Consider the following 22,351-nt stretch of genomic DNA (forward strand, 5'->3'; position numbering starts at 1 on the left):
GGTTAGCGCGTTCGGCTGTTAACCGAAAGGTTGGTGGTTCAAGCCCACCCAGGGACGTTTTACACTTAAATTAGTGGACATATAGAAACATTATTATTGATCAGCCTGACGTCTAAAAGGAATAAGTCATACTACATTTAACAAATTCAGGTGGGTGGGGATTGGACATCAAGGCCACACCCCATCGGTACTGACGTGTCTCTGTGGCGCAATAGGTTAGCGCGTTCGGCTAACCGAAAGGTTGGTGGTTCAAGCCCACCCAGGGACGCTGTACACTTAATTTGGGTTACATTAAATTAGAGGACACGTAGAAACATCATTATTGATCAGCCTGAGCTGTAGAAGGAATAAATCATACTATATTTAACAAATTCAGGTGCTTGGAGAGTGAATGCCACAGCCACTGAGACCAGACCTGTCTCTGTGGCGCAATCGGTTAGCGCGTTCGGCTGTTAACCGAAAGGTTGGTGGTTCAACCCCACCCAGGGACGCATTACACTTAAATTGGATGAAATTAGCGGACCTATAGAAACATTATTATTGATCAGCCTGAGGTGTAGAAGGAATAAATCATACTAGATTTAACAAATTCAGGTGGTTGGAGACTGTAGGCCACATCCACTAAGACTAGACCTGTCTCTGTGGCGCAATCGGTTAGCGCGTTCGGCTGTTAACCGAAAGGTTGGTGGTTCAAGCCCACCCAGGGACGTTTTACACTTACATTAACAAAGACACATCATCTGAAGATGAAAAAGCTACTTTGAATGTTGAAAAACAAAATTTCGATGAAGTACAAATTTGAAATTACTAAACAAAACTTGTCACAAAATTATTAAATGTTCCTGTGGTTAACTGTCACATTGACTTCAAATATATATTGTCATCTGTTTTGTTTTTTCCCAAAATTGTCAAAAGGGTTTGGATATCTTGTCAATGGACACAGTTTGCTTGAAATATGTGACTGGTAAGACTATCCAAACAACTGCAAAGACACAACATGATCCCGTGTTATTTGAGTGTGCATGGGTCCATAGATCATCCCTCCCTACCAGGGTAGAAAACATGCTGCTAACATCCAGCAGGTGTCGCTGTTGCCCAGGTAAAGAAAAGAAGGACAAAGGAACAGCAACTCTTATGCTGACAGTTTCTTACATGTAATTCTTTGAATTTGTATGAACACAATATTGACTTTTTATTTAGTTTTAAGTCACATTTGGAGCAATACAACTTTCCCCTGGGTGTTCTGTGTGTTAATTACTTGACACAGAAAACTTACTTTAATTAACATGCTGGGGCCACAATTGATGACCTGTTATAGTAAATGTTGGTGCAGCTTTCTGATAAATTAGAAATTAATTAAATTATGTAGACCCAAATAATATGGTGTAATATAAAATTTGCAAAATCGAAAAAAAAAGAAAAAAGGAAATCAAAGGAATTATCCCCCCCTTTTTTTTAATCCAAATTTTATTATTTATTCATGAATTAATAGATGTATTTATAAATGATTATGCTGTTTTTGTAAATCCATTTTTAAATCTGAAGTATTTATTAATATATTAATCATTCATTTATAAATTCTTCTTACAATTTCTGTTTTTAAAGCTTATCTAAATATGAAATTAAGTATTTTCTTTATCACTTCTCCTGTCACATCCCTACGGAAGCCGAGAAAGGCCATGCCTCTTTTCTACGAATTAATTAATTCGTTATCACGAGAAAACGATCTTTGTTATATCGAGACAACGAAATAATAAGTCGTTATAACGAGAAAACAGTGCAAAAATAAAAAAAAAAAGAACATGGCCGTTCTCGGCTTCCGTACATCCCTGATCTTTCATAGTGTAATTTTTTTTTGGTTGACAATTTGATGTCATGACCAGCAGGTGGCGGTAATGAGCGCAGTCCAAATACAGGCAACCATCATTGTTAACCAGAAAAAATAACAACCGGAATCGAGTCTTATAAATAGACCCGCTGCTCTGGTCCTCAGTCTGGCCGTTACAGTGACATTTCGCCCGAGCGGACGTGAGGAAGTCTCACCGGCCTGACTGGCGTCTTCATTCACCTTTTGGTTAAAGGGCTTTTTTGCCGAACCGACAGTGATATGGCCTCCAGGAAAAGAGGCCTCCCGGCCGATAACGGGGAGCAGGACGGACCGTTGGTCGCCCCCAAGCAGCAGCAGATCCGGGCGGACGGCAAGGGACACACCGCTGCTGTGATCCTGGCGAGGGGAGGAAGCAAAGGGATCCCCCTGAAAAACATCAAAATGTTAGCCGGGGTGCCCCTCATCGGCTGGGTGCTGAGGGCTGCTGTGGACTCCGACATGTTCGACAGGTAGAGGAAGAATCGATAGGATTGATTAAAATAGTTCTCCAAACCTGCTCCGCACTTCCTATAAAAACGGTCAGAGGTGGTTCAGTATATGTGGTTAATATTTTATTATAGAGCTTGTACAGCCCTCCGTGTAGAAAAAGAAAAGAAAAGCATAAAAGAGATTTAAGAAAATAACATCCGTGTTTGTTTAATTGTCATCAGGATTTATGCAAAAAGGACTATCGATTTGTAACGCTTGGTTGAGGGGTGGATCATTACATTTTGGGGCAGATCTGGATCATTTACTATGAATTTTATTTTGAATTAAGTCTGCTGTAAGTTGCTTGACACTGTAGATTGCACTTGTAGTTCACGCTGAAGGCCTGGATTAAAACAGTTTCTCGTTTTTACATCATTGCAACTTTATATTTTTTACGGTTTTTGACTCTTGGACAAACAAAGTAAGTTATTTATTTCATGATCTGAGGTTGTGATGAGCTATTTTCTGAAGCATATAGGAATAATTTACAGAATAATAATGTCTACATCCTCCAAATTCTCCTCTGATGCACCTTTTCTTTCCTATTTAAAATGTCATAATAGAAATAAATAGATTAATCTTGCTGGTAAACTCACACTAGCTTGTATGTAGCATGAAGAGGAATGAACCTGTTCAGGTGTGCTCCATGGAAGAGAAAGATAAGACGAAAACAATGTGAGACTTTTAATCTTTTCTAGTGTGTGGGTATCGACGGACCACGACGAGATAGAGAAGGTGGCGAAATCCTGGGGCGCCAAGGTGCATCGCAGGAGTGCTGAAGTCTCCAGAGACTCTTCTTCCTCACTGGAAACCATCCAAGAGTTTGCCAGGCTCAACCCAGGTATGCAAACAGTTGCCAGGGAGTGACTGTCACTCCATTGTGTTTGTGTTCTGTGTGACACAAAGCAACTTGTTTGATTTTTACAGCTCGTCCTTTTGTTTGACTTTGTTTTCCCAGATGTGGATGTGATATGCCACATTCAGGCCACATCCCCGTGTCTACATCCGCACCACGTGAAGGAGGCGCTGGAGATGATCACGCTGCAGGGCTTTGATTCGGTGTTCTCCGTGGTCCGGAGACACCAGTTCCGCTGGAAGGAGGTCAAGAAGGGATGTAAGGACTCAAGGATGAACTGATTAGATTTTGGGGGTCAAAGGTGAAAGATCGAGGGCGTGGTGACCTCACAAAACACAATTTTGTCCTTGTGAACGTGATATCTCAGAAACGCTTTGAAGGGCCTTCTTCGATTTGGCACAAATGTCCATTTGGACTCAAGGATGAACTGATTCGATTTTGGAGGTCAAAGGTCACATCAGAAAACCCTCAGCCATTACTCGAGACTTCACACAGCAATTATGAGAAAATTTCACACAGATGGTTCATATTTTATATGATTGTGGATGAACAGGGCTGTAACCTAAAGTTAGAGTGCGTGTGTGTGTGTGTGTGTTTATGTGTGTGTGTATGCGTGTGTGTGCGCGTGTGTGTGTGTGTGTGTGTGTGTGTGTGTGTGCGTGTGTGTGTGTGTGTGTGTGTGTGTGTGTGCGTGACCGATTCCCTCCTCTTCCCTGTAAAAGCAGCAGAACAGGTATTAGTTCTGTTTCCGTCTCTGTGACAGAGACTTTCGTCGCCATTGGTTACAGAAGCACCAACAAAAGAAGAGTCACTGTTCACTGAATTCTGTGTGTTTGATTCGTATAACCCAGTTTGAGTAATTACATCAGTCGGGGGTTATAACAGTTTTTCCATATCAGGTGTAAGTTTGTGTAAAAAACGTAAAGCCATAACCGTTTTTTGTTGCAGCCAAATCTAATGAGAACACAATACTGCACTACTGTCAAGCGTTAGATGAGAACAGAGATAACATATCTTGATTGCATAATATAACAATGCTTTGACGCTACAGCTGGCAGCACCTCTGAGCTTCATTCATCACATAAAAACTTGTTTGTTGAATCCGTCTAAGCACTAAAGTGTAAAAGAGCTCGATCGATGAGTCAGTCAGGCCAATAAATCAGCCCATACCTGCTTATTGCAAATACACTGCTATCACTTTTTATGTTGGTTGTTAAGTAACGAGACATTGCATCACAGGAACTGGGTCTGAGGTCATTTCAAAACAGTTTTTTGTTGTTTTTTTTTCAAACTAACGTCGCGTTCAGCACGTGTCACAAATCTATGAGACGTATTTCAAGATTGTTGTAGTTTTTGTTCAGACCAGATTTCTTAAACTCCCAAATATCAACATCAGTGTCACACACTGCAGTAAAAACACAACTATACTTTGTGTAATGATCAATTAAGAACCTTTAACCTTTTTAACTTTATGACCTTATACTATGTTGTTAATTAGTGTTACTTTTCGTGTGGAGTACGTGGTAAACATGGCGACCACACTATCAGTATATCTTGAAATGAACCCTAAAGAGACATTATCTTATCCACATATTTATTCAAAGAGATGATTCCCTTCATGCCCATATCTTCGCTTCTATTTGCATTCAGCACAACCTCAGAGAGTTGCTGGCATGGCTGCAGAGTCTGGCCTCATCCACACTAATATGTTTTAGTGTTAGCTCACGTCGCTTGTGCTACGTTTACTCCTGGCGCCTAAAATGTTGACTTTGGACTTTGGACATCCTGTGTTTAGTTTTAAAACTCTGGAGACATTTGGAAAAGATGTGATAGAAAATTAGCGTTTACAAAAGTGTCCGGAGGGACGGGAGGTGAAAAAATAAATAGTGGAAGCAGCATGATGTTTGGTGAAGCCGTGTATTGTAAAGAGGGGGCTTTTAACGCCGCACTCTGCCTCCTTCTAGCTGGTGAAATGACCAAGCCGTTCAACCTGGACACAGCCAACCGGCCACGGCGCCAGGACTGGGACGGCGAGCTGTGTGAGAATGGCTCCTTTTATTTCGCCACCAGAGATCTCCTCATGAACAAAGGTCTTATGCAGGTAATCAGTCTGGACAGTTAATTTGTTGTATTTCAGTTATGCAAAAAAGTAACCAGCACATTTTATCACGTGTCTCCAGCAGCTGTTTTTGTTCTTTGACATTTTTAATTATCTGGTCTCTATCTGTTGCTTCGTCTCCAGGGTGGAAAGATCGGCTACTATGAGATGCTGCCGGAGTACAGCGTGGACATCGACGTGGACATCGACTGGCCTGTGGCAGAGCAGAGGGTTCTCAGGTGAGAGACAGATCTTTGAGTTGATCTTTCTTCTGTCCTTTTTTAAAAAGTAATTTTCCTATCAACCTGTCCTGAACTTGTTTTTAGCCTTACCCTGCTTCTGCATCTGTACACAGCTTTGTCTGTTTGTGTTTATGTTGGCATAAACCGGTAGTTGCATACAGGCATGTGTATTTTGTCGTTCCATTTCCTCCTTCGTTTCTCGTCCACTCCGTGCTTCTTCCCGCAGGTACGGTTACTTCGGTCGGGACACGCCGGAGGTGGTTCGGCTGATGTTCTGCAACGTTTCCGGATGTTTAACAGAAGGAAGGATCTTTCTGTCGGTGTCCGGGGAGGATATGGTGTCTGTTAACACCAGAGACGCCATGGGCATCCGGATGCTGAAGGGGGAAGAAGTGGAGGTCGGACTTTTCAACTGCGTAGAAATGAATTCGGTTCACGTCGCGCCTCGTCGCTCACACTAACCGTCCGTCTTCCCTCCACCAGGTCGTGCTGTTGACGTCCAGAGAGGACCCCGTGACCAAGTCGTTGGCGGAGAAACTGGCCAAGAGGATGGGCTGCGAAGTCATGGAGGTGGGAGAGGAGCCGCAGAACGATTTGAAGCTGGTAGTGGAGAAGAAGAAGCTGGAGTGGAAGGATGTGGCGTACATGGGTAAAGCAGTCATCTACAGAAAATTAACAAAAGTTTAGATTATTATGCTTATTTAGTGATTATTATTATTCTGCTATGCATTTATATCTCTGTCTTCCCCCCACTTGCTCTTGTCTCCTCTCAGGTAACGATAAACCAGATGTGAACTGTCTGAACCTGGCGGGTTTGAGCGCAGTGCCTGGAGATGCCCCAACGGTCGCCATCAACGCCGCAAAGTACACCTGCCACAAAGTCGGGGGACTGGGGGCCGTCAGGGAGTTTGCCGAGCACATTCTCCTTCAGAAACAAAAAGCAAAGGCTCAGATGAAGCAGGACCGCATCGACAACAGCAGCTTCTGACTCAACTTCAACTCCACGTTGAAAGGTTTCACTTCAGTCCGTGCACAAATAATAGAGGTTATTAAACAATGCACATGTGCATGAAGAATATTAAAATATCATATGACATTAGAGTTTAAAATAGTTAAAAAAAAAAAAAGTTTTCCTGTCGGTAATTTTTTCTTTGTCGGCTTCAAAATGTGAGATTCTTTCAGTTTAGAGTTAATCGAGTTAATCAGCCTTGGTTTAATGTAAACAACAGGATCACCACGACAGCACAACCCAAAACACTAGACTAGAAACTGCTGCTCTTGTCTTTTTACAACAACTAACACACAGCAACAGTAAGTTTGTAATTTGTAAAGAAGTGTAAAACAGAAACTAAGATATTTGCTTTTGAATGCATGTAACTTGGGTTATACCTCCAGTGGGTACGATCTCTGTTGAATTTATTATTGCCGATGTTTTATGAAAGATACAGCTTTTAAATATTTCAGATGTCTTGGTATTTATAAGGGGAAGCATTTTAAATCAAAATAGTGAATGTCCAAAAAAAAAAAAAAAAAGATTATGTATCAGTCTGTACATCTTTGGAAATCTGTTTGTCCCGGTCATGTCGCCCCTTGTTTTTCCGTTGCCGATGTTTTGATTAGAAGATTGATACCACTCTCAAGTCTGTGCTACAACGAGCAGCTAGTTAGCTTAGCTTAGCATAAACACTGGAACCAGAGAGGAGAGAAGCTAACGTGGCTCTGTCAACTTGATGTTTTTACACTTCCTGTTTTCGTCCAACAAAACAAACAACACGTATCTTGCTATTAATTAGCGCACTACAGGCTAGCTCTTTCCCTCTGTTTCCAGATTTGATGCTAAGCTAACAGGAGCTAGCTGTGGCCTTATATTACCAGACAAGATAGAGTGGTGTCGACTCTGTGATTCAGCGCGTGCTGCTGCTTGGCAACCTTCCAGTTCTTAATTGGAAGATTGATGGGAATTAGATTGCAGTTGCTGGTTGTTGAGAGATTAGTCGGTGGCCTGATTACCTGTTGTTTCGGTGAACAATGGGGAGGTGGTTTCATACAATGCAGGTCCTGCATTTCTACAGTTCAGTGAGTGAAATAATAACCTGTGTGTGCTGTATTTATTGATCTATGAATGGCAATATGTAATTCTTTGTGCTGTTAGTTCTGTTTCTTCCATTGTTGTTTATTTTCTGTCTTCCTAAATGATGCTGGGGTGATTGTTTTGTAGGAATGTTTATTTGTCATTTGATTCATTCATGTGATTTTTTATTTTATTTTATTTTATTTTTTATTTTATTTCACCTTTCACATTAATAACAAAGTGGAATAAGTGATTTTTGTTGTGTGAATAATTGACCGATGGAGACGATTGAAAGTCTTGCTCTTGTCAACTCGGCAGAAACAAACAAACTTTTGATCCTTTACAGCAACAGTTCGATATTTTGGTGCGTTGCCGCTTTCGTACCACTCTCCTACCTGTACAGTAAAAATGAAATTAATTCGATTCAATTCAGTTTTATTTGTATAGCGCCAAATTAAGATATACATTATCTCAAGGTACTTTACAGGGTAAGGTCAAGACCATAACTTTATTATAGGGAGAAACAAGCAAAGCGAGCACTTACCTCCAACAGAACTGCCTCCTGACTACAGCTTCATATTTAGCTCAGACTGTTCCTGTCAAAACCTTCCTTTTAATACATTTTCTTCTGCATGAAATTTACCTGAATTGATATTTCCATTAGGAAAATAAATCCCAATTTATATAGATATATATATTTTTTACAAAAGCTGTCCATCATCATCATCATCCATACAACCATTTACAGATGAAGTATTTGTTGCTGCTATAAATCTTAGTAGATCACACACACACACACACACACACACACACACACACACAATGAATCTGCTTACAACGACAGTATAGTGTGTTATAAACCATTCATTAGGTGATGGGTGTTAAATAGGCTTTAAAGAGTGCAGCATTGTCTCCCATCCCACATGAGTGCCCCAAATGTTCCACAATGACCGTGTGATTTGGTTGTTGGTAATTTGACTAGTAAATGAGATGGGAAAGTTTTACTGAAGGGGACGGAGATAAGGAGCAGGGTTAACAGATGCTGTTGTGGTAGTCAAATGGAGAATTTCTGCCCTGGAGTCATCAAACACCTTCCTGCTGCCATTGTGATTAGAGAAATGAATGCAGTCCTGATCCAGCTGGGATTAGTAGCAGGAAGTAGGGAAGCCAAGAAGAAGAAGAAGTAGCAATGAGCTGCAAATGTGGGGAATGAAAGTAAATCCAAGGTTACTAGATTTGCATGTCGTTATAGATACACAGCAATTTCAAAGGTGCTTGAAAGGAGTTACTACAATGTCTCCTGAATATTAATAATTATTTGTAGTATGAGTAGCTTTAGCGGTATTAATATTAGCATCTGAGAACTGCAGCTTTTAGTGAATATCATTTAAAGAGGAGCCCCTGTTTAACTGCACCTGCAGGGTAAGAACTTCTCTCTCCAGCTGTCACACAACTACTCATTATCACTGGCTGTATTACATTCCTGCTGGAATAAGAAACTTTACCCTGGAGGTGTTACGTGCAATGTGTATCAGCAGAGGTATGTTTTTAACCTTTTACTGTGTCTTTGTGAACAGGTTTACGTCGGGACAGCACATGCAGAGGAAACGTTCTTTTAGACAGTCAGGTGAGTATTTTGCATTAAAGACACTGGGGGAAAGTGATTAACTGAACTTGGTTTTTAGCAAGCAAAGCTAATTTAATTCAAATTAAAGCGAATCTATTGTGCTTTTTCTGAGTTTTCCCTATTGCTTTTTGTGCAAGTAATTAATCTACAAAGTCACAAAGCTGAAAGTACACGCCGAACTGTCAGGCAAAAATCACTTTCCTCATTTGCATGAAATACCTTTTTCAAACAGCAGTTCCCAGCTGTTTTTAAATAACAAACTATACATGTAAGAATTGCGTCTTCAGTAGAAACCAGTCACACACATACCTGTACTTGATGCTGTTTTCAGTTGCTGCTACTTGAAATGTTGCAGTTAATCCGGTCTACAGACAATGAAAAACCAGAGCGACGAGACAGTTCGATGTTCATGCTTTTGCTCTTTGTTTGTTTTGCAGACATACAACTGCCACTGCACACATGACTGAAAGCTCTATCTGAATCTGTAATTAACATGAGGGCATATTCATGTTTCTGAAACAAAAGGATGATGAAGCCTTCAGAAAAGAACAATGGTAGTCCTCAGATATTTTACTTATTTAAGTAAAAATACAGAAGTACTTCTTTTGCACTTGTTCTGCAAAACAAGAAAATAAAAGTCGCCTGCGAGTTATATATTATCATAAATTACAACGTTAGGTTTTTCATTCTGATGTATTTTATTAGTAGAAACAAACATTTTGAGTTTGGCTTTGTGTGTTATTAGATGGAGGCATCTGCTGATTCATTTAGAGACAAGAGCAGTGAACCTTCCTGTGTTTCTCCACAGACATAACAACTCCTCCCCCTGGTGTTCAAACAGTGGAACTACAGCAGAGAGATTTGGGAGGAAAAATAACTGGTACACTGGAAGACAAACCTCTTTTACATGAAATAAACTTTCAGATACGTTGTGAATACAAAATTTACTAAAATAATATTAATAAGAGTAGTCATCTCAAGAAAATCAACACCTTCAATGCTCTACTTTCATGCCCCCAATCATGCTCTAAAATAAAAGCAGTATTAAGTATTTTCTCTTTTGTGGTATTTTTTGATTACAGTATTTTAATTTATAATAAACAAACTTAAAACTCTTTATCAATACGCTTAATTGCCTTCTTGCCAAGAATTAAACAAGAAGATCAATACCACTCTTGTGTCAGCAGCCAGTTTGCTTATCTTAGGGTAGAGACAGGGGGACAGAGCCAGCTGTTTTTCCTTCTGCTCCCAGTTTTTATGCTAAGCTAGGCTAACGGGCCTAAGGCTGCAGCTTCATTTTTAATATACATATATGCAAGTAAGGTATCAATCTTCTCATCAAACTATCAGCAAGAGAATGAAAGTCAAACTGTTCCTCTAAATTCAATCCTGAAGTGATGACAACAGAAATAATGCTCAAACTCAGACATGCAGATTATCGCAAAATGTGATTGTTTTATTAAATGATCAGTGAATCATTTAAGGTACATCAAAATGTTCCACCTATATAAACTATTCACAGTCAGACACCAACATCTGCCAAAAGGATTATTTTTCTTTTTACAGGAACACTCAGTGCATGAGTATGTAAAAGAAAAAGAAGAAGAAGAAACAACAAGTAACTTCCAGGTGTTTTCCGTCACTCTATCGTATTTACCGGTGTGATAATCAGCGGCCCGTCGTTCTTTCCGGATTTATTAGTACAAGGGCTGAAGAACGGCAAGATGCATTCAGTGAAAGTGTCATTGAAAGTGTAGATGTGGATTTTAGCATCAACGTTGTAGAACGACACCTGTAGAGGAAAAGGACGACATTTGGTATTATTAGAAAACAGAAAATACACAGTGAGTGTAAAATACTGTCAAGTCAAGTTAAGTTTTTCCCATACTGTACCTGTCCTTTCTCAAAGTCCACAAATACCCCAATCTTATGTGGTTGGAGGTTCAGATGGACGTCTGTGGAGGGTTCGGTGCGAAAGGCGTACTTGTTCCTGAGGAGAGGAACGAAGAGGAAGTGAAGAAGAGTGAAATACAGGAAAAAGAAGAAAAGAATTAAATGTCTGCCATATTTTCTACCAGGTGGTCATTTTACAGTTACAGTATGTTATCTCTCTCTTTTTTGATATTTTACTACCATATCCCAGATCTCATCATCATCATCTACCCTCTCTTATCTCTCTTATCAATTAAACGTGTCACATTTTGGACAATTAACTGATGACTAATTGAAAACTCACTTGTTTCTTAGGCTGAGGAACCAGTATCCATTGACTGGGGTAACGTCAATCTTCCCCTTCCTGTTGATTGATTGCCTGGCCACCCCCAGATCCCAGTCCGTCTTCCCACCCACCTCCACCTCCACAGGAAGCAGAACATATGATCAAACATGGAAACATATGAACATACGATCTTTATTTTCGAGATCAAAAACTAAGAAAATATTTTAAAATATGCTCATTATCAAAATACAGATTTAATAATATCATCTTTACACCACTGCACACACCAGATATTTGTTATTTCTGCAGCCAATATTGAACATTGTTTGCAGTATATACACATATTTCCAGGAAACTAACAGGCAGACAAGATCATTTTCAGGGTTGATTAATAACTACTTACTGAGGAGATCATCTTACCTCCCAATAGTGTCTCCCAGAGGAGATGGCCTCCCTCCCCAGGACACAGACGACTCTGTCGAACCTCTCCAGATTGTCTGGAAGCAGCTGGTGTCTGTCTCCACACCTCACCTGCAGAAAGACACTTTATCAAAACCGGACTTTTACACACAGGTGCTCATTTCATTTAAGCCTTGAAGATCATATACACACAGATACAGAGTTCAAACCCAAAAGAGGACGATACTCTGTGACAACATTTGCACACTGAGGTGAAGGGGTTTGAGATCATCGTCTTGAATTGATCTTGAGAGTGTGTCGTAGATAATTCGTATTTGGTGCACAAATACTAAAGGCAGATTTTCCAAGTTCAGAGTAAATCCCCGGGACTTGAAGCACAGGTCAGAGCGACTCATACTGCCAAACATTTTGAAACATATCCGTGTATATTGTTGTAACATAGTGCTCCCACGTGGTTTATGCAAACACGAAAAAGCTCCTAACTACTTTTCCTACCAAAAACCAAAAGCAGACCTAAATTTTATTCTTGATTTTAAAACAAATATTCTTGAATTCTTGAGCTTGAGCCTTTGGGACTGAGGGATTTATACGCTGTAAAAAGAGTTCCAGTCCGTATGATTAATTATTATTGTTATGTGTGTTATAATAATTTAACAAGCGTCTCACACTCTTCATGTCCTCTGACAGAATCAGTCTGGGATGGGCAGTGTTGGAGTCCAGCGTTACATCCACTGTGTCGAAGAAAAATATAGAAAGATACAGATTCTTGTTTAGCAACATCTAAATATATTGTGTGTCGACTCCTTTTATTCGCTCTGTGTGATCGTAACATACCTGCGTACTCCTGAACCCTCCTCATCCCTGCAGAGAAAGCAGAAGTGTTTCAGTAATACAGTAAAAACTACTGTATGTGATTAAGTGTTTAAGGTTAGTGTCACGACCGGTGTGTATCTGGATCTCTGCTGTGTAAGGTGGATGGCAGATATCGTTCACTGGTGTGTGTGTGAGCGGGAGTGGACACTCACTGGGCTGTGCTCGGACCGGACTGGGCTCCACCACAGTGGGAGGAAAACCTGGATAGGAACGAGACGAAATGGATCAACAACAAAAAAAACGGAAAAGTTGTGAAATGAAAAAGAAAAACATTGAATAAAATTCCAATAATTATGGAATAAATGCGCCAAATTAGGGAATTATAACCTTGGAAAACAAAAACTCAAGAGAAAGCTTTGGTTTAAAAACCATAATGAACTCCTCCACATGAGGGCGCTAACTCCATGCTTCATGACCATCTGTTGTGGTGCTGCTCTTAGTTTAAAACTCCTCCTCTGCCACTAGACTTTGAATATCAATCAGCAGTGAGCGACCATTTTCTCATGTTTCTACATACTCGAGCCTCATTAGCTCGACCAGTCAGATCTCTCTGTCCCGTGCCCTGTGCTTTGCAAGTCACTGACCTGTTTCTGCGACATTCTTCAGCTGCTCCTGGAACCTGTCCACCAGCGCTGCCAGGGACCTGTAGATGGTCCCTGTTCCCAGGTCAGAGTTCACCGCCACTCCGGACCAGTCTCTGGCAGGTGGAGGGCTGGAGAGGACGGGAAACGTCTGGAAAGTAGGTGGAAAATAAATTTTAAAAAAGGGTGAGAAATGACCCAGAAAAATGATCTGTATATCATCAAACTGAACCTGAGACTCTCACCGACCTTGACACAGTGATTGTGGTCGTCGGACTGGGCGAGCTCGGCGAGGGCGCTTCCTCTCCTCCGCAGTTCTTCGACCTCCAGCTCCAGCTGACGTATCATGGCGTCGGCCTGGTGCTCGGCCGCCCTCCGACTCATCTCCATCACCTCTATCAGCTCTGCCTGGGAGCGCTCAATGGCGGACACCAGTGCGAAAAACAGGCCGACACTTCCTGCTGTCTCTCGCTCCACCGCCAACTGGGGAGAGAAAATGTGAAATGTGTGAGATTTCTTTTTATTAGCTGCATGGAGATTCCCAGATAAGGTGTAACACCCAAAACAGATGAAAACATGCAGTAATAACAGAAATGCACAGTGCCAAAAGTCAGGTATATATTTATGCAAATTTGGCTAAAGCCCTGAAAGTTTGGTCACAATCCTTCAAAATCAGGGAATAAACCTGGGTGCACCTGGGTGGAAACCTTAACCCATGAAACCCAAAAAATATTGTTTGAACCCCAAAATGTGAAGAAACAACCCCAATAAATATATATATAGGAAACTGGGTAAAACCCCAGGATGGAATAAATACCTCAATCAGGGAATTAAACATTGAAAATAGATTTGAAAATCTGAATATTTGGTCAAATCCTTAATAAATTTGGAAATCAACCAAAAAAATTAGAAAGAAATTTGGGTGAAGCCCCAAAACTTTGGAAAACATTTGAGTGAAACCCCAAGAATTCTTGAAATAAATCTCCCATATTAAGGAATTAAAACCTTGAAGTCACTTATAAACCCCACTGTAAAAATGTGGGTGAAGGAGGAGCGGGAAATAAAAGACTGAAAAACAGCTGATTATTGGATGACAGGAGGATTTACAGGTTTTCCCACAAAGGTTTAGTATTAAAAAGAATGTGTGTGTGTGTGTGTGTGTGTGTGTGTGTGTGTGTGTGTGTGTGTGTGTGTGTGTGTGTGTGTGAGACTTGAGACTTGCCTCCAGATCGGCCACTGACATTCGGAGCTCTTCGATCTTCCTGATTCTCTGTCTGATCATCTCCTTGATCTCCTGCTCCAACACACTTAGCTGTGACTACACACACACACACACACACACACACACACACACACACACACACACACACACACACAATTTCTTAAAACCAACAAATTTCAAAGACAAAACAGCGAATTTGAAATTTCCCTCTCCAGTTTCCATTGTGCTGGAAAACCTCCAGACTGTGATGTGTCATTAAATTGACTTGTCTGACTCAGATTTCCAGACATGTCACATGTCAACAATCGCAGCCTTCGTGCTGTTCTTCCTCTTTGTCATGTGAGTAAACTCCCTGAAGCTCGAGGGATTCACTCCATCAGACTGTCCCTCGTCCCTCTCTCTGTTTTCTTTTCTTTACCTTGGTTTCCGTCCACTCATCTTCGACAGTCACCGTGTCGTGATCCTGATGGTCCTCGGTCTCACACTCAGGACAGATACACACTCGGTCAGTCCTGCAGTAAATCTAGAGACATAAAGAAAGTCAAGAGGACACAAAGTCATGAAGTATTCTCACGTGTTCCTCAATAATTTATAATAATAAGTTTGTTGAGTTTCAAACAAAAAGGGCCGCAGGAGTATTAAATGAAAGACATTCGTTTATGATGTGGGTAAAAGTGTGGTACCAGTATTCCTCTGTGGTGGATCTCACAGAGAGGGAGGCTCTGGCTGCTTGCAGCCCCGCTCACGGTGAACCTTCTCCGGCCGCTGGAGTGGGAGAATGAGGGAGGAGGCGGCGGAGGTCCGGAGGAGTGGTTCAGGGCAGCGATCGGACTGTTGTTCGGTACCGAAGAAGCCAGTGAGGTCGTGGCGGGTGGTAACAACATTGGGATGGAGTTACCTTCCAAGATGGAGGACACAGGGATTGAGAGAAGGTTGAACCATCTTAAAATATCTCAACAACTGCTGGATGGATTGTCATGAAATTTTGTGCAGACATTCATGGTCCCCAGAGAACCAATCCCACCAACTTTGATGATCCCTTCAATTTGGTTTATAATCAAACTCCTGCAGAATTAATGACATTCGCATCGGCTTCCACTTAGCAAGCGTTAGCATTCTTACATCCTGAACTAACATACGTCCTACACTTGTTAACACGCTGACATCAGCATTAACATTCACAGACCTACTGTCATATCTGCAGCCTCTTTGTCCTGCTACAGATTGCTGCTATGCAGCATATCTCTGACAAGACAGTCGTGCGTCATCTGCAGAATGTTAATAAACCGAGCCGACTGGATGTTGACCTCGTTTTCCAGCGCTGCTCCACTAAACCAACACATTCAGTCCTCTGACAGTTGACCTGGAGCACCAGAGCATCCAGCACTGCCATGTGTTTGATGAATGAGTACGGATTCTTGAAGTACCAGCGTCTTATCAGGCTGTCAGTGTTGTTTATGTGCAAAATTAATTACATTATTTACATTAATTTGGCAGAAAGGACGTGGAGCAAGTGCATCCAGCCTCTGCAGGAACAACAACACCTGTGCAAAAGCTTCTTTTTTGGAACGACTGAATTAAACATGACGCTTACTTAAGAGCAGGCAGTCACCAGGATGTGGTCGGGTGAACTGCGAGCATTCAAAGCACATGACTATAACTCCAGAGACCGGGGTTCACACCCAAAGCCCCATCTGCGGTTGGGCTTAAGCAACGACTGCAAGTTTGGTTGCTAATAATAAACAATAATAATACATTACAACACACACTAAAAGATAAAATGCACGTACAAGGCTTAAAATACAAAATAAATTAGAATAAATGTAATTGCATAAAAACAAATAAGATTAAGTGCTGGTATTGGAGTTAAGTTGTCTAGTAGTTCAGTATCAACATATTTGTGACGTTAATCAAATCTTAAAGGGTATTTCTATTGATAATGATATATTTAGTAATATCCTGAATTATAATATATTATATCCTTTTTAATTTTTATTTCTTTTATCCTACATCATTGGACTTATTTTGTCTGTTTTATAATAAAATCTGAGGATTTTTATAAATTTTTGATTTTAATTTGCTTCCTTTTGTGAAACTTGGGTTTTGTAAATAATCATCCGTATTATTATTGTGATTATTATCAATGTGTTTGTGAAGTTTCAGTCTGTTTTCATGCAGGTGAAGAGGAGGACATGTCTGTCTGTCTCACCTTGGGACGGAGCCTCATAGGTCAGCGTCATCTGCGGCTTTGGTAGAGTTTGAGGCAGCTTCCTCCTCAGCTCATCAAATAAATCATCTGGTAACGCTCCATCTCCCCCTCCCCCTCCTCCTCCTCCTCTCCCCCCTCTCCTCTCCCTCCCCACGACTCCCGCTCCCCTCATGGATCTAAACTGCTCGGTGATCTCTCGCAGCGTCCTGTTGATGTGGAGGTCCGGCTTCTTCTGGAAGGTTTTCTTACACAGAGGACACTGACACACCTGAGAGAGGGAAGAGAGGAGAGGAGAGGAGAGGAGAGGAGAGGAGAGGACACGAGAGGAGAGGAGAGGAGAGGAGAGAGGAGAGGAGAGGACACGAGAGGAGAGGAGAGGAGAGGACACGAGAGGAGAGGAGAGGAGAGGAGAGGAGAGGAGAGGACACGAGAGGAGAGGAGAGGAGAGAGGAGAGGAGAGGAGAGAGGAGAGGAGGGGGAAAGTGGACAAGAAAGGAAGGATGGATGAATGGATGGATTATTGATTTTTAAACAATGCACACAACCTGCATAATAATGCTACTTTTGGGCTCTTACACATTAGCATTAGCTTACATTTACCTAACAGGGGTAACCAACACTTTCTTCAACAGATAATTAACCAATGATGAAACTGATGGTTAGTGTGATCAAAATATATGCTGCTACATTAAAGATAAAAACAGTGATGATAAGAAAGTCCTCTAACACACATGCAATACATGAATAGTGACCACAAGAGAGACAAAGAAAGAAGGACAAAAAAAGAAGAAAATAAGGAAGAAAGGAGGAACACAAAGTGAAGGAAGGAAGTAAACAGCAAGATAAAAAAAAGGACACCTGTACACCATGTCTTAAACCTCACAGTGAACACACTCACACACACCTTGGATCCGTCCCAGTATCTGCTGATGCAGGCCATGCAGAAGCTGTGGCCGCACGGTGTGGTTGAAGGGTTGGTGAACACATCGAGGCAGATGGAGCACTGGAACTGCTCGTCAGACAGAAAACTGCCACATAAAGACATCCTGCAGGTGGTCAGAAGAAAAATATCTCAGCAGCTACAGACCAGATTCTCATCAAATCTGTTTGGACGGTCTCCAGAAAACAGATTGAACTTTTTTTTTAGGACCATTTGTGTGGAAAGCACCACAACCACAAGTCTGAACACATTCTGTATAAACGCTGCTGCAGTGATATGATCCTAAAACGCTTTGCACAGACAGAACCGGGAGCTTTCCAACGATGTTTAACCTGTCGAGGGTTGTGTGAAGACACAAAGACCGAAGCGTCCAACGTTTGGTTTTAAAATTAACCAACACATTTGATCATGATGTTACGTATGTCATTAATTCAAACTGCCAGATTTCCATTAATTTAGCTGTACACGTTCATGGTCCCCTGAGGGATGAATCCCAGTAACCTTTGTTCTAGCAACAGTTTGAGACCGAAAAGAAAATGAAATGCGCAGATTTGCACAAACTTTGTTCGACATATTGATGCTCTCCAGGGGATAAACCCTTTTTACTTGCATAACCCCCACGACCTGAACTCTGTCGTCAACCTCAGGACAAACTTTTTACTTTCTGTCACACATACAGGTAATTCATCACTGTCTTGTTTGTTCCGTCGAACAGTCTTGGTCGTGTCATGTTTGACCTTTTAAGTGACAGTGAAACTGTTACATAAGGAGCCGCTTATCTATCGTCATATGGACAAGCCAGTGCAATCAAAACAAAGTGGTGATGTTATGATGTGTGTTGTTGTTTTTGTTTGTTTGTTTGAAATGGAAGTGTGACATGACTGAGAAAGTAAAGGAGGTGAACGGGAAGGAAAGTAGAGTGAAGCAAGTTATTATTAAGAGCTGAAGTCATGATTGATAGATGGACACATTATATAACACCTATATTTTCCTTGTCGCCACAAATCAGATAAGGATTGTCTTGGAATGAAGCAAGGCGAGATTCTGCCCTGCATTATCACGTACATCACATATAAACACATGTTTGTACAGGTGACATTTCACTTGATTCTAATGGGGAAGTGCACTTTAAATAGCTTCTGATACCACAAGTATCAATTTATCCACAGTAGTATCTACTTTTCTCCATTATCTACTCCGTGCATCCACTCTCTGGGGAGCTGGAGACTCTCCCAGCATGCTCTGGGTCAGATGCGTGGTGTGCCAAGGATAGTTTACATGTCCATTAGAGCTAACACATACAGTACAGATGTTTGTTTTGAGGGTGTGGAAGAAAACCCACGAAGAGTAAAATTCCACACAGTTGAAGCCAAATAATCATTAACTAAAAGATACTAGAAAATAAATAAAAGAAAGAGACAATAGAACCTAAAATAATAATGATTTTACCACATGTATGCAAGTATTGATTATTGTTTATAAGTGCAAGTGGTTCGTTTTCAGTAACAGCAATTCACACCCACATCATTGTCTCATGATGGAAAGTTCAGTCTTTTGCAGACATTCTTCTTCTCTGTCAAAACCCAGTGCCTACATTACCCAAAATGCAACTTGTACAAAGACACATGTGTAATGTAGCCTCAGGCAGAGATAATGAGTGGGCGACACAGGTCTCGTTAGCGCACTTCTTTCTAAATCTACAACCTCAGATTTTCTTTTTTAATTTTCAAACTTCTTCAGTCCCAACCCGAGGCAACAAGTCAGATCTCCCGCAGCTCCTTCTGGCTTCATACAGCATTTCTTTCACATACGCAACAGTAGCCTCCTCCCAAAGGCCCGTGAACAGAGTTCCCCTTTATTTAAAAGTTTAAATGCTCCTCTGTAAACACAAACACAAACACAGATACACACTGCTTATATGACATCCATGTACAACAACACACGTCCGCAATAACTGACAGTTTGGCTTTATTGTCAATTGAGAAGCAAGAATTGGCCTCAACAGTCTCCTATGGTTAGAAGGAGTGGGGGTTTTAAATTAAATAATAAAATGTCTGACCCTTTCAGCAGCTCTCTGCACCTGCCTCTAAATTCTTCTGTAAGGTGTTTGAGCTTCTTTACGCTAAAGGAAGTTGGTGTGCAGCCAAGTGATTACTAAACAAAAGCAATCACATAAAACATCATTAAAATGTGTAACTAGCCACAGGACACACTCCTCACAACTTCATAAAAGAAAAAATGAGAGCGTAGTGTAAACTAAAGAGCCTTTCACAATAAAATGCTTGACTGAAGCACCACATGAGAATATAATGAATAAAGGTTGAGCATTTTATTTTTAGGCTCTAAAAAACCTTTTATCTCACTGGTTAAAAATAAAAATAGGCTTCCTTCCTCCTAGTTCTTTGGGATGAGGATGATTTGGGAGTTTTAGGAAATACATTTTTACAAGGAGTTTCAATGAAGAAATGCAGAAGATCAGTCGATTGACCAATTAGTCAATCGAAAGAAAAATAATTGAAAACTTTCTGTCATTTTTGAAGCACAAGGAAACATTCTGTGGTTCCAGCCACTCGATTGTGAAGTTACTCTTTTTTCTAATTTCATATCAGTGTAAATTGACAATATTTTGGACTTTTGGTTTGGAAAAAATCAGATATTAAAGTCATTGTTTGTTGCATCTTGACATACTCAAAATGAGCTTTAAACATGAAATAAAAGAATAAAAGCTGATACCTTAGTGCAGGTGAGACAATTGATGTGGTTGTCGTCTTATTTCTGGTTTTAAAGTATTTCCAGAAAGCTCCAGAGATGAACCTAAACTCTTCTAATGTTATCTATATTGTGTCTTGATCTTTAGAGGTCTTATCTTAATCACTCACACACTCCCTTATGAAGTGTGTCTGCTTCTCAGGCTGTGAAATATAAAGGTTTGCATGAAGGTTGTGATTTTCCTTTCTCGTGGAGAGGAAAGTCACACCACGCCCACTCACCAGTCGTGCTGCATCGACCTGTTTGCCAGGTCGATGCAGCACGACGGGTTAAAGTGGGAGAATGATACATACACAGAGAGAGTAGGTCAAACGGCCTCTATGTGCAACCTATATTTCTAAAACTGTCAACAACATTTCTGTTTTGAGTTTCAGCCTCAGAATGAGTCGTGGGAACAATGTGCTAATCGACTTTCTTTAGCTATGAAAAGAACTGCATAAGAAATGTAAATATGTAACACTAACACTATATTAAAGCTTTAATCATATTTTCATTAACAATGGATGAAACAGTTATAGTGTATAATGTGAAAACTTGTGTTGTACAGGGAAAAAAGTTGATTGCCCTGTTAGAAGTTGACTGTTTACCTAGCAATTGATAGCGACCAAAGGTAAAATAGTTGTTGCAGTGATATCTTTCGAGATTTGTAAAAACATCCCTCTGTGTATTTTAAACTGCTCTTCAACATTTTTGCATAGATGAGCCTTCAGATTCACATATCTAAAACCGAAGCCGGACTTCCTGGATCATTTGTCATTGTCTCAGCAGTTCCTGAAGCAATAACACGTCCCCAACACTCCAGTGCATGTTTGTTTTTGGTCTGAACTAGTGCTAGGAGTCTAGAAATTAAGCTAGCAGCCCCATGAGGCTGTACTTAGGCATTGTAAACAAAATGCCAATGCTAATAGTGACAATGCTAACACATTGATCATCATTTTAGTTTAGCAAGCTAATATTTGCCATCTATTACCCATTAAATTTGGGATTTATTACCTTGAACTATCAAAATACTTTAGCTGATGTGAGGTGTTTGTTTCCTAGCTTTGATATAATCTAGGTGGCTATGTTTTGGAGACGAGCTAACTAACAAGCCTTTGTGTGCGTGCTAAGATAAGCTAATCAAATCCTTTAAATTGGCTATTTGTAAGTTTTATCTGCTGCTTAACATGATTTTCTTACCGGAAGCAGGTGGTGGTGACTGTGGCTTGACAACAGCTTCAGCCATCGTTGCATTTAGAAAACAAGAGGTTATAATACGCCCTGCGAGCAGCGCTACTTCTTTGGGGCAGATTCAAGGGTACAGTGACTCGCTATCTGAAAGTGACAACACGGGCAAAGGCTAGCTGGTTAGCGTGCTAACTTCAGTAAGAAAATACATGATTGAGAGAAGACTTAACATTGGCGTTGCTTTCCACTGCTGGAGTCAGCTGTTGGTGAATAAAGGAAGGAAGTTTGATACTTAAATCACAATGTTTCTTCTAAACTGGTAAGTAAACAGCTGCTAATGCTAACGTTAGCTATGTAGCAAAAGTAGCAAAACTTACAAATAGCTCCTTTAAGGATGCATTAAATAATATATGGTCTTGTCTTCAAACTCATCATGAAACTTAACACAGAAATAATGATTTTCGGTTTTGTTTTGTTTTGTTTTGTTCTTGTTTTGTCTCAAGATAAAAATAAAACAATCTCTTTCCTCTGCTCGTCTTGCAGCTGTTATTTCTGTCTTCATGACTGTTACTGTACCACGACCTGCAATTTAAGGACAATAGCTTTAACAACAACAACTCCACTGTGGCTTGGACACTGTGAGAATAATAAAAATATCTCTTCTTATCGTCTCCTTCATCCGTGCCAGGAATCTTCACGAGC

General features: G+C 40.7%; 2 protein-coding genes and 2 non-coding genes across 6 annotated transcripts; 3 read left to right on the forward strand and 1 right to left on the reverse strand.

The window, feature by feature from the left end:
• Positions 1 to 417: 417 nt before the first annotated feature.
• trnan-guu (transfer RNA asparagine (anticodon GUU)) lies at positions 418 to 491 on the forward strand. The gene has a single exon. It is a non-coding gene; the product is annotated as a tRNA-Asn (tRNA).
• A 144-nt stretch (positions 492 to 635) lies between these two features.
• Positions 636 to 709, forward strand: trnan-guu (transfer RNA asparagine (anticodon GUU)). Its single transcript has one exon. It is a non-coding gene; the product is annotated as a tRNA-Asn (tRNA).
• Positions 710 to 1,953: 1,244 nt separating this feature from the next.
• On the forward strand, positions 1,954 to 7,874 carry cmasa (cytidine monophosphate N-acetylneuraminic acid synthetase a). The gene is made up of 8 exons (XM_023409330.2): positions 1,954 to 2,337; positions 3,055 to 3,197; positions 3,315 to 3,470; positions 5,177 to 5,313; positions 5,455 to 5,549; positions 5,779 to 5,950; positions 6,036 to 6,201; positions 6,326 to 7,874. The coding sequence occupies exons 1-8, from the start codon at positions 2,108 to 2,110 to the stop codon at positions 6,538 to 6,540; spliced, it is 1,314 nt and encodes a 437-aa protein (XP_023265098.1). The 5' UTR covers positions 1,954 to 2,107; the 3' UTR covers positions 6,541 to 7,874.
• A 2,811-nt stretch (positions 7,875 to 10,685) lies between these two features.
• LOC111657236 (E3 ubiquitin-protein ligase TRIM21) lies at positions 10,686 to 20,626 on the reverse strand. 3 transcript variants are annotated; one of them, XM_087174852.1, is made up of 16 exons: positions 20,447 to 20,626; positions 19,773 to 19,835; positions 17,678 to 17,819; positions 16,774 to 17,041; positions 15,248 to 15,462; positions 14,983 to 15,087; positions 14,565 to 14,660; positions 13,592 to 13,825; positions 13,346 to 13,493; positions 12,914 to 12,961; positions 12,723 to 12,749; positions 12,555 to 12,619; positions 11,889 to 11,999; positions 11,487 to 11,605; positions 11,144 to 11,240; positions 10,686 to 11,042 (listed from the first exon to the last, which is right to left on the reverse strand). In XM_087174852.1, exons 3-16 carry the CDS (start codon positions 17,816 to 17,818, stop codon positions 10,890 to 10,892), a joined length of 1,827 nt encoding a protein of 608 aa, XP_087030978.1. In that variant the 5' UTR covers position 17,819; positions 19,773 to 19,835; positions 20,447 to 20,626; the 3' UTR covers positions 10,686 to 10,889. The 3 variants fall into 3 exon arrangements, with proteins under 3 accessions (XP_087030978.1, XP_087030977.1, XP_087030976.1); XM_087174851.1 differs by having other exon boundaries at positions 19,773 to 19,867; XM_087174850.1 differs by lacking the exon at positions 19,773 to 19,835.
• Between the last annotated feature and the right edge of the window lie 1,725 nt (positions 20,627 to 22,351).

This window comes from Seriola lalandi, unplaced genomic scaffold, assembly GCF_002814215.2.
Source record: "Seriola lalandi dorsalis isolate HSWRI2012SDOR001 ecotype SW California unplaced genomic scaffold, Sedor1 jcf7180002054389, whole genome shotgun sequence".
Taxonomy (NCBI): domain Eukaryota; kingdom Metazoa; phylum Chordata; class Actinopteri; order Carangiformes; family Carangidae; genus Seriola; species Seriola lalandi.

Excerpts from the sequence above, each read along its gene's own strand:
- cmasa (XM_023409330.2), top strand. The coding sequence starts at position 2,108 with ATGGCCTCCAGGAAAAGAGGCCTCCCGGCCGATAACGGGGAGCAGGAC. Across the intron at positions 5,550-5,778 it reads GCAGAGCAGAGGGTTCTCAG|GTACGGTTACTTCGGTCGGG; the intron begins GTGAGAGACAGA and ends TTCTTCCCGCAG. Across the intron at positions 6,202-6,325 it reads GAAGGATGTGGCGTACATGG|GTAACGATAAACCAGATGTG; the intron begins GTAAAGCAGTCA and ends GTCTCCTCTCAG.
- LOC111657236 (XM_087174850.1), bottom strand. The coding sequence starts at position 17,818 with ATGTCTTTATGTGGCAGTTTTCTGTCTGACGAGCAGTTCCAGTGCTCC. Across the intron at positions 11,241-11,486 it reads TTCCTCAGCCTAAGAAACAA|GAACAAGTACGCCTTTCGCA; the intron begins GTGAGTTTTCAA and ends TCCTCTCCTCAG. Across the intron at positions 11,043-11,143 it reads TGGACTTTGAGAAAGGACAG|GTGTCGTTCTACAACGTTGA; the intron begins GTACAGTATGGG and ends TTTCCTCTACAG.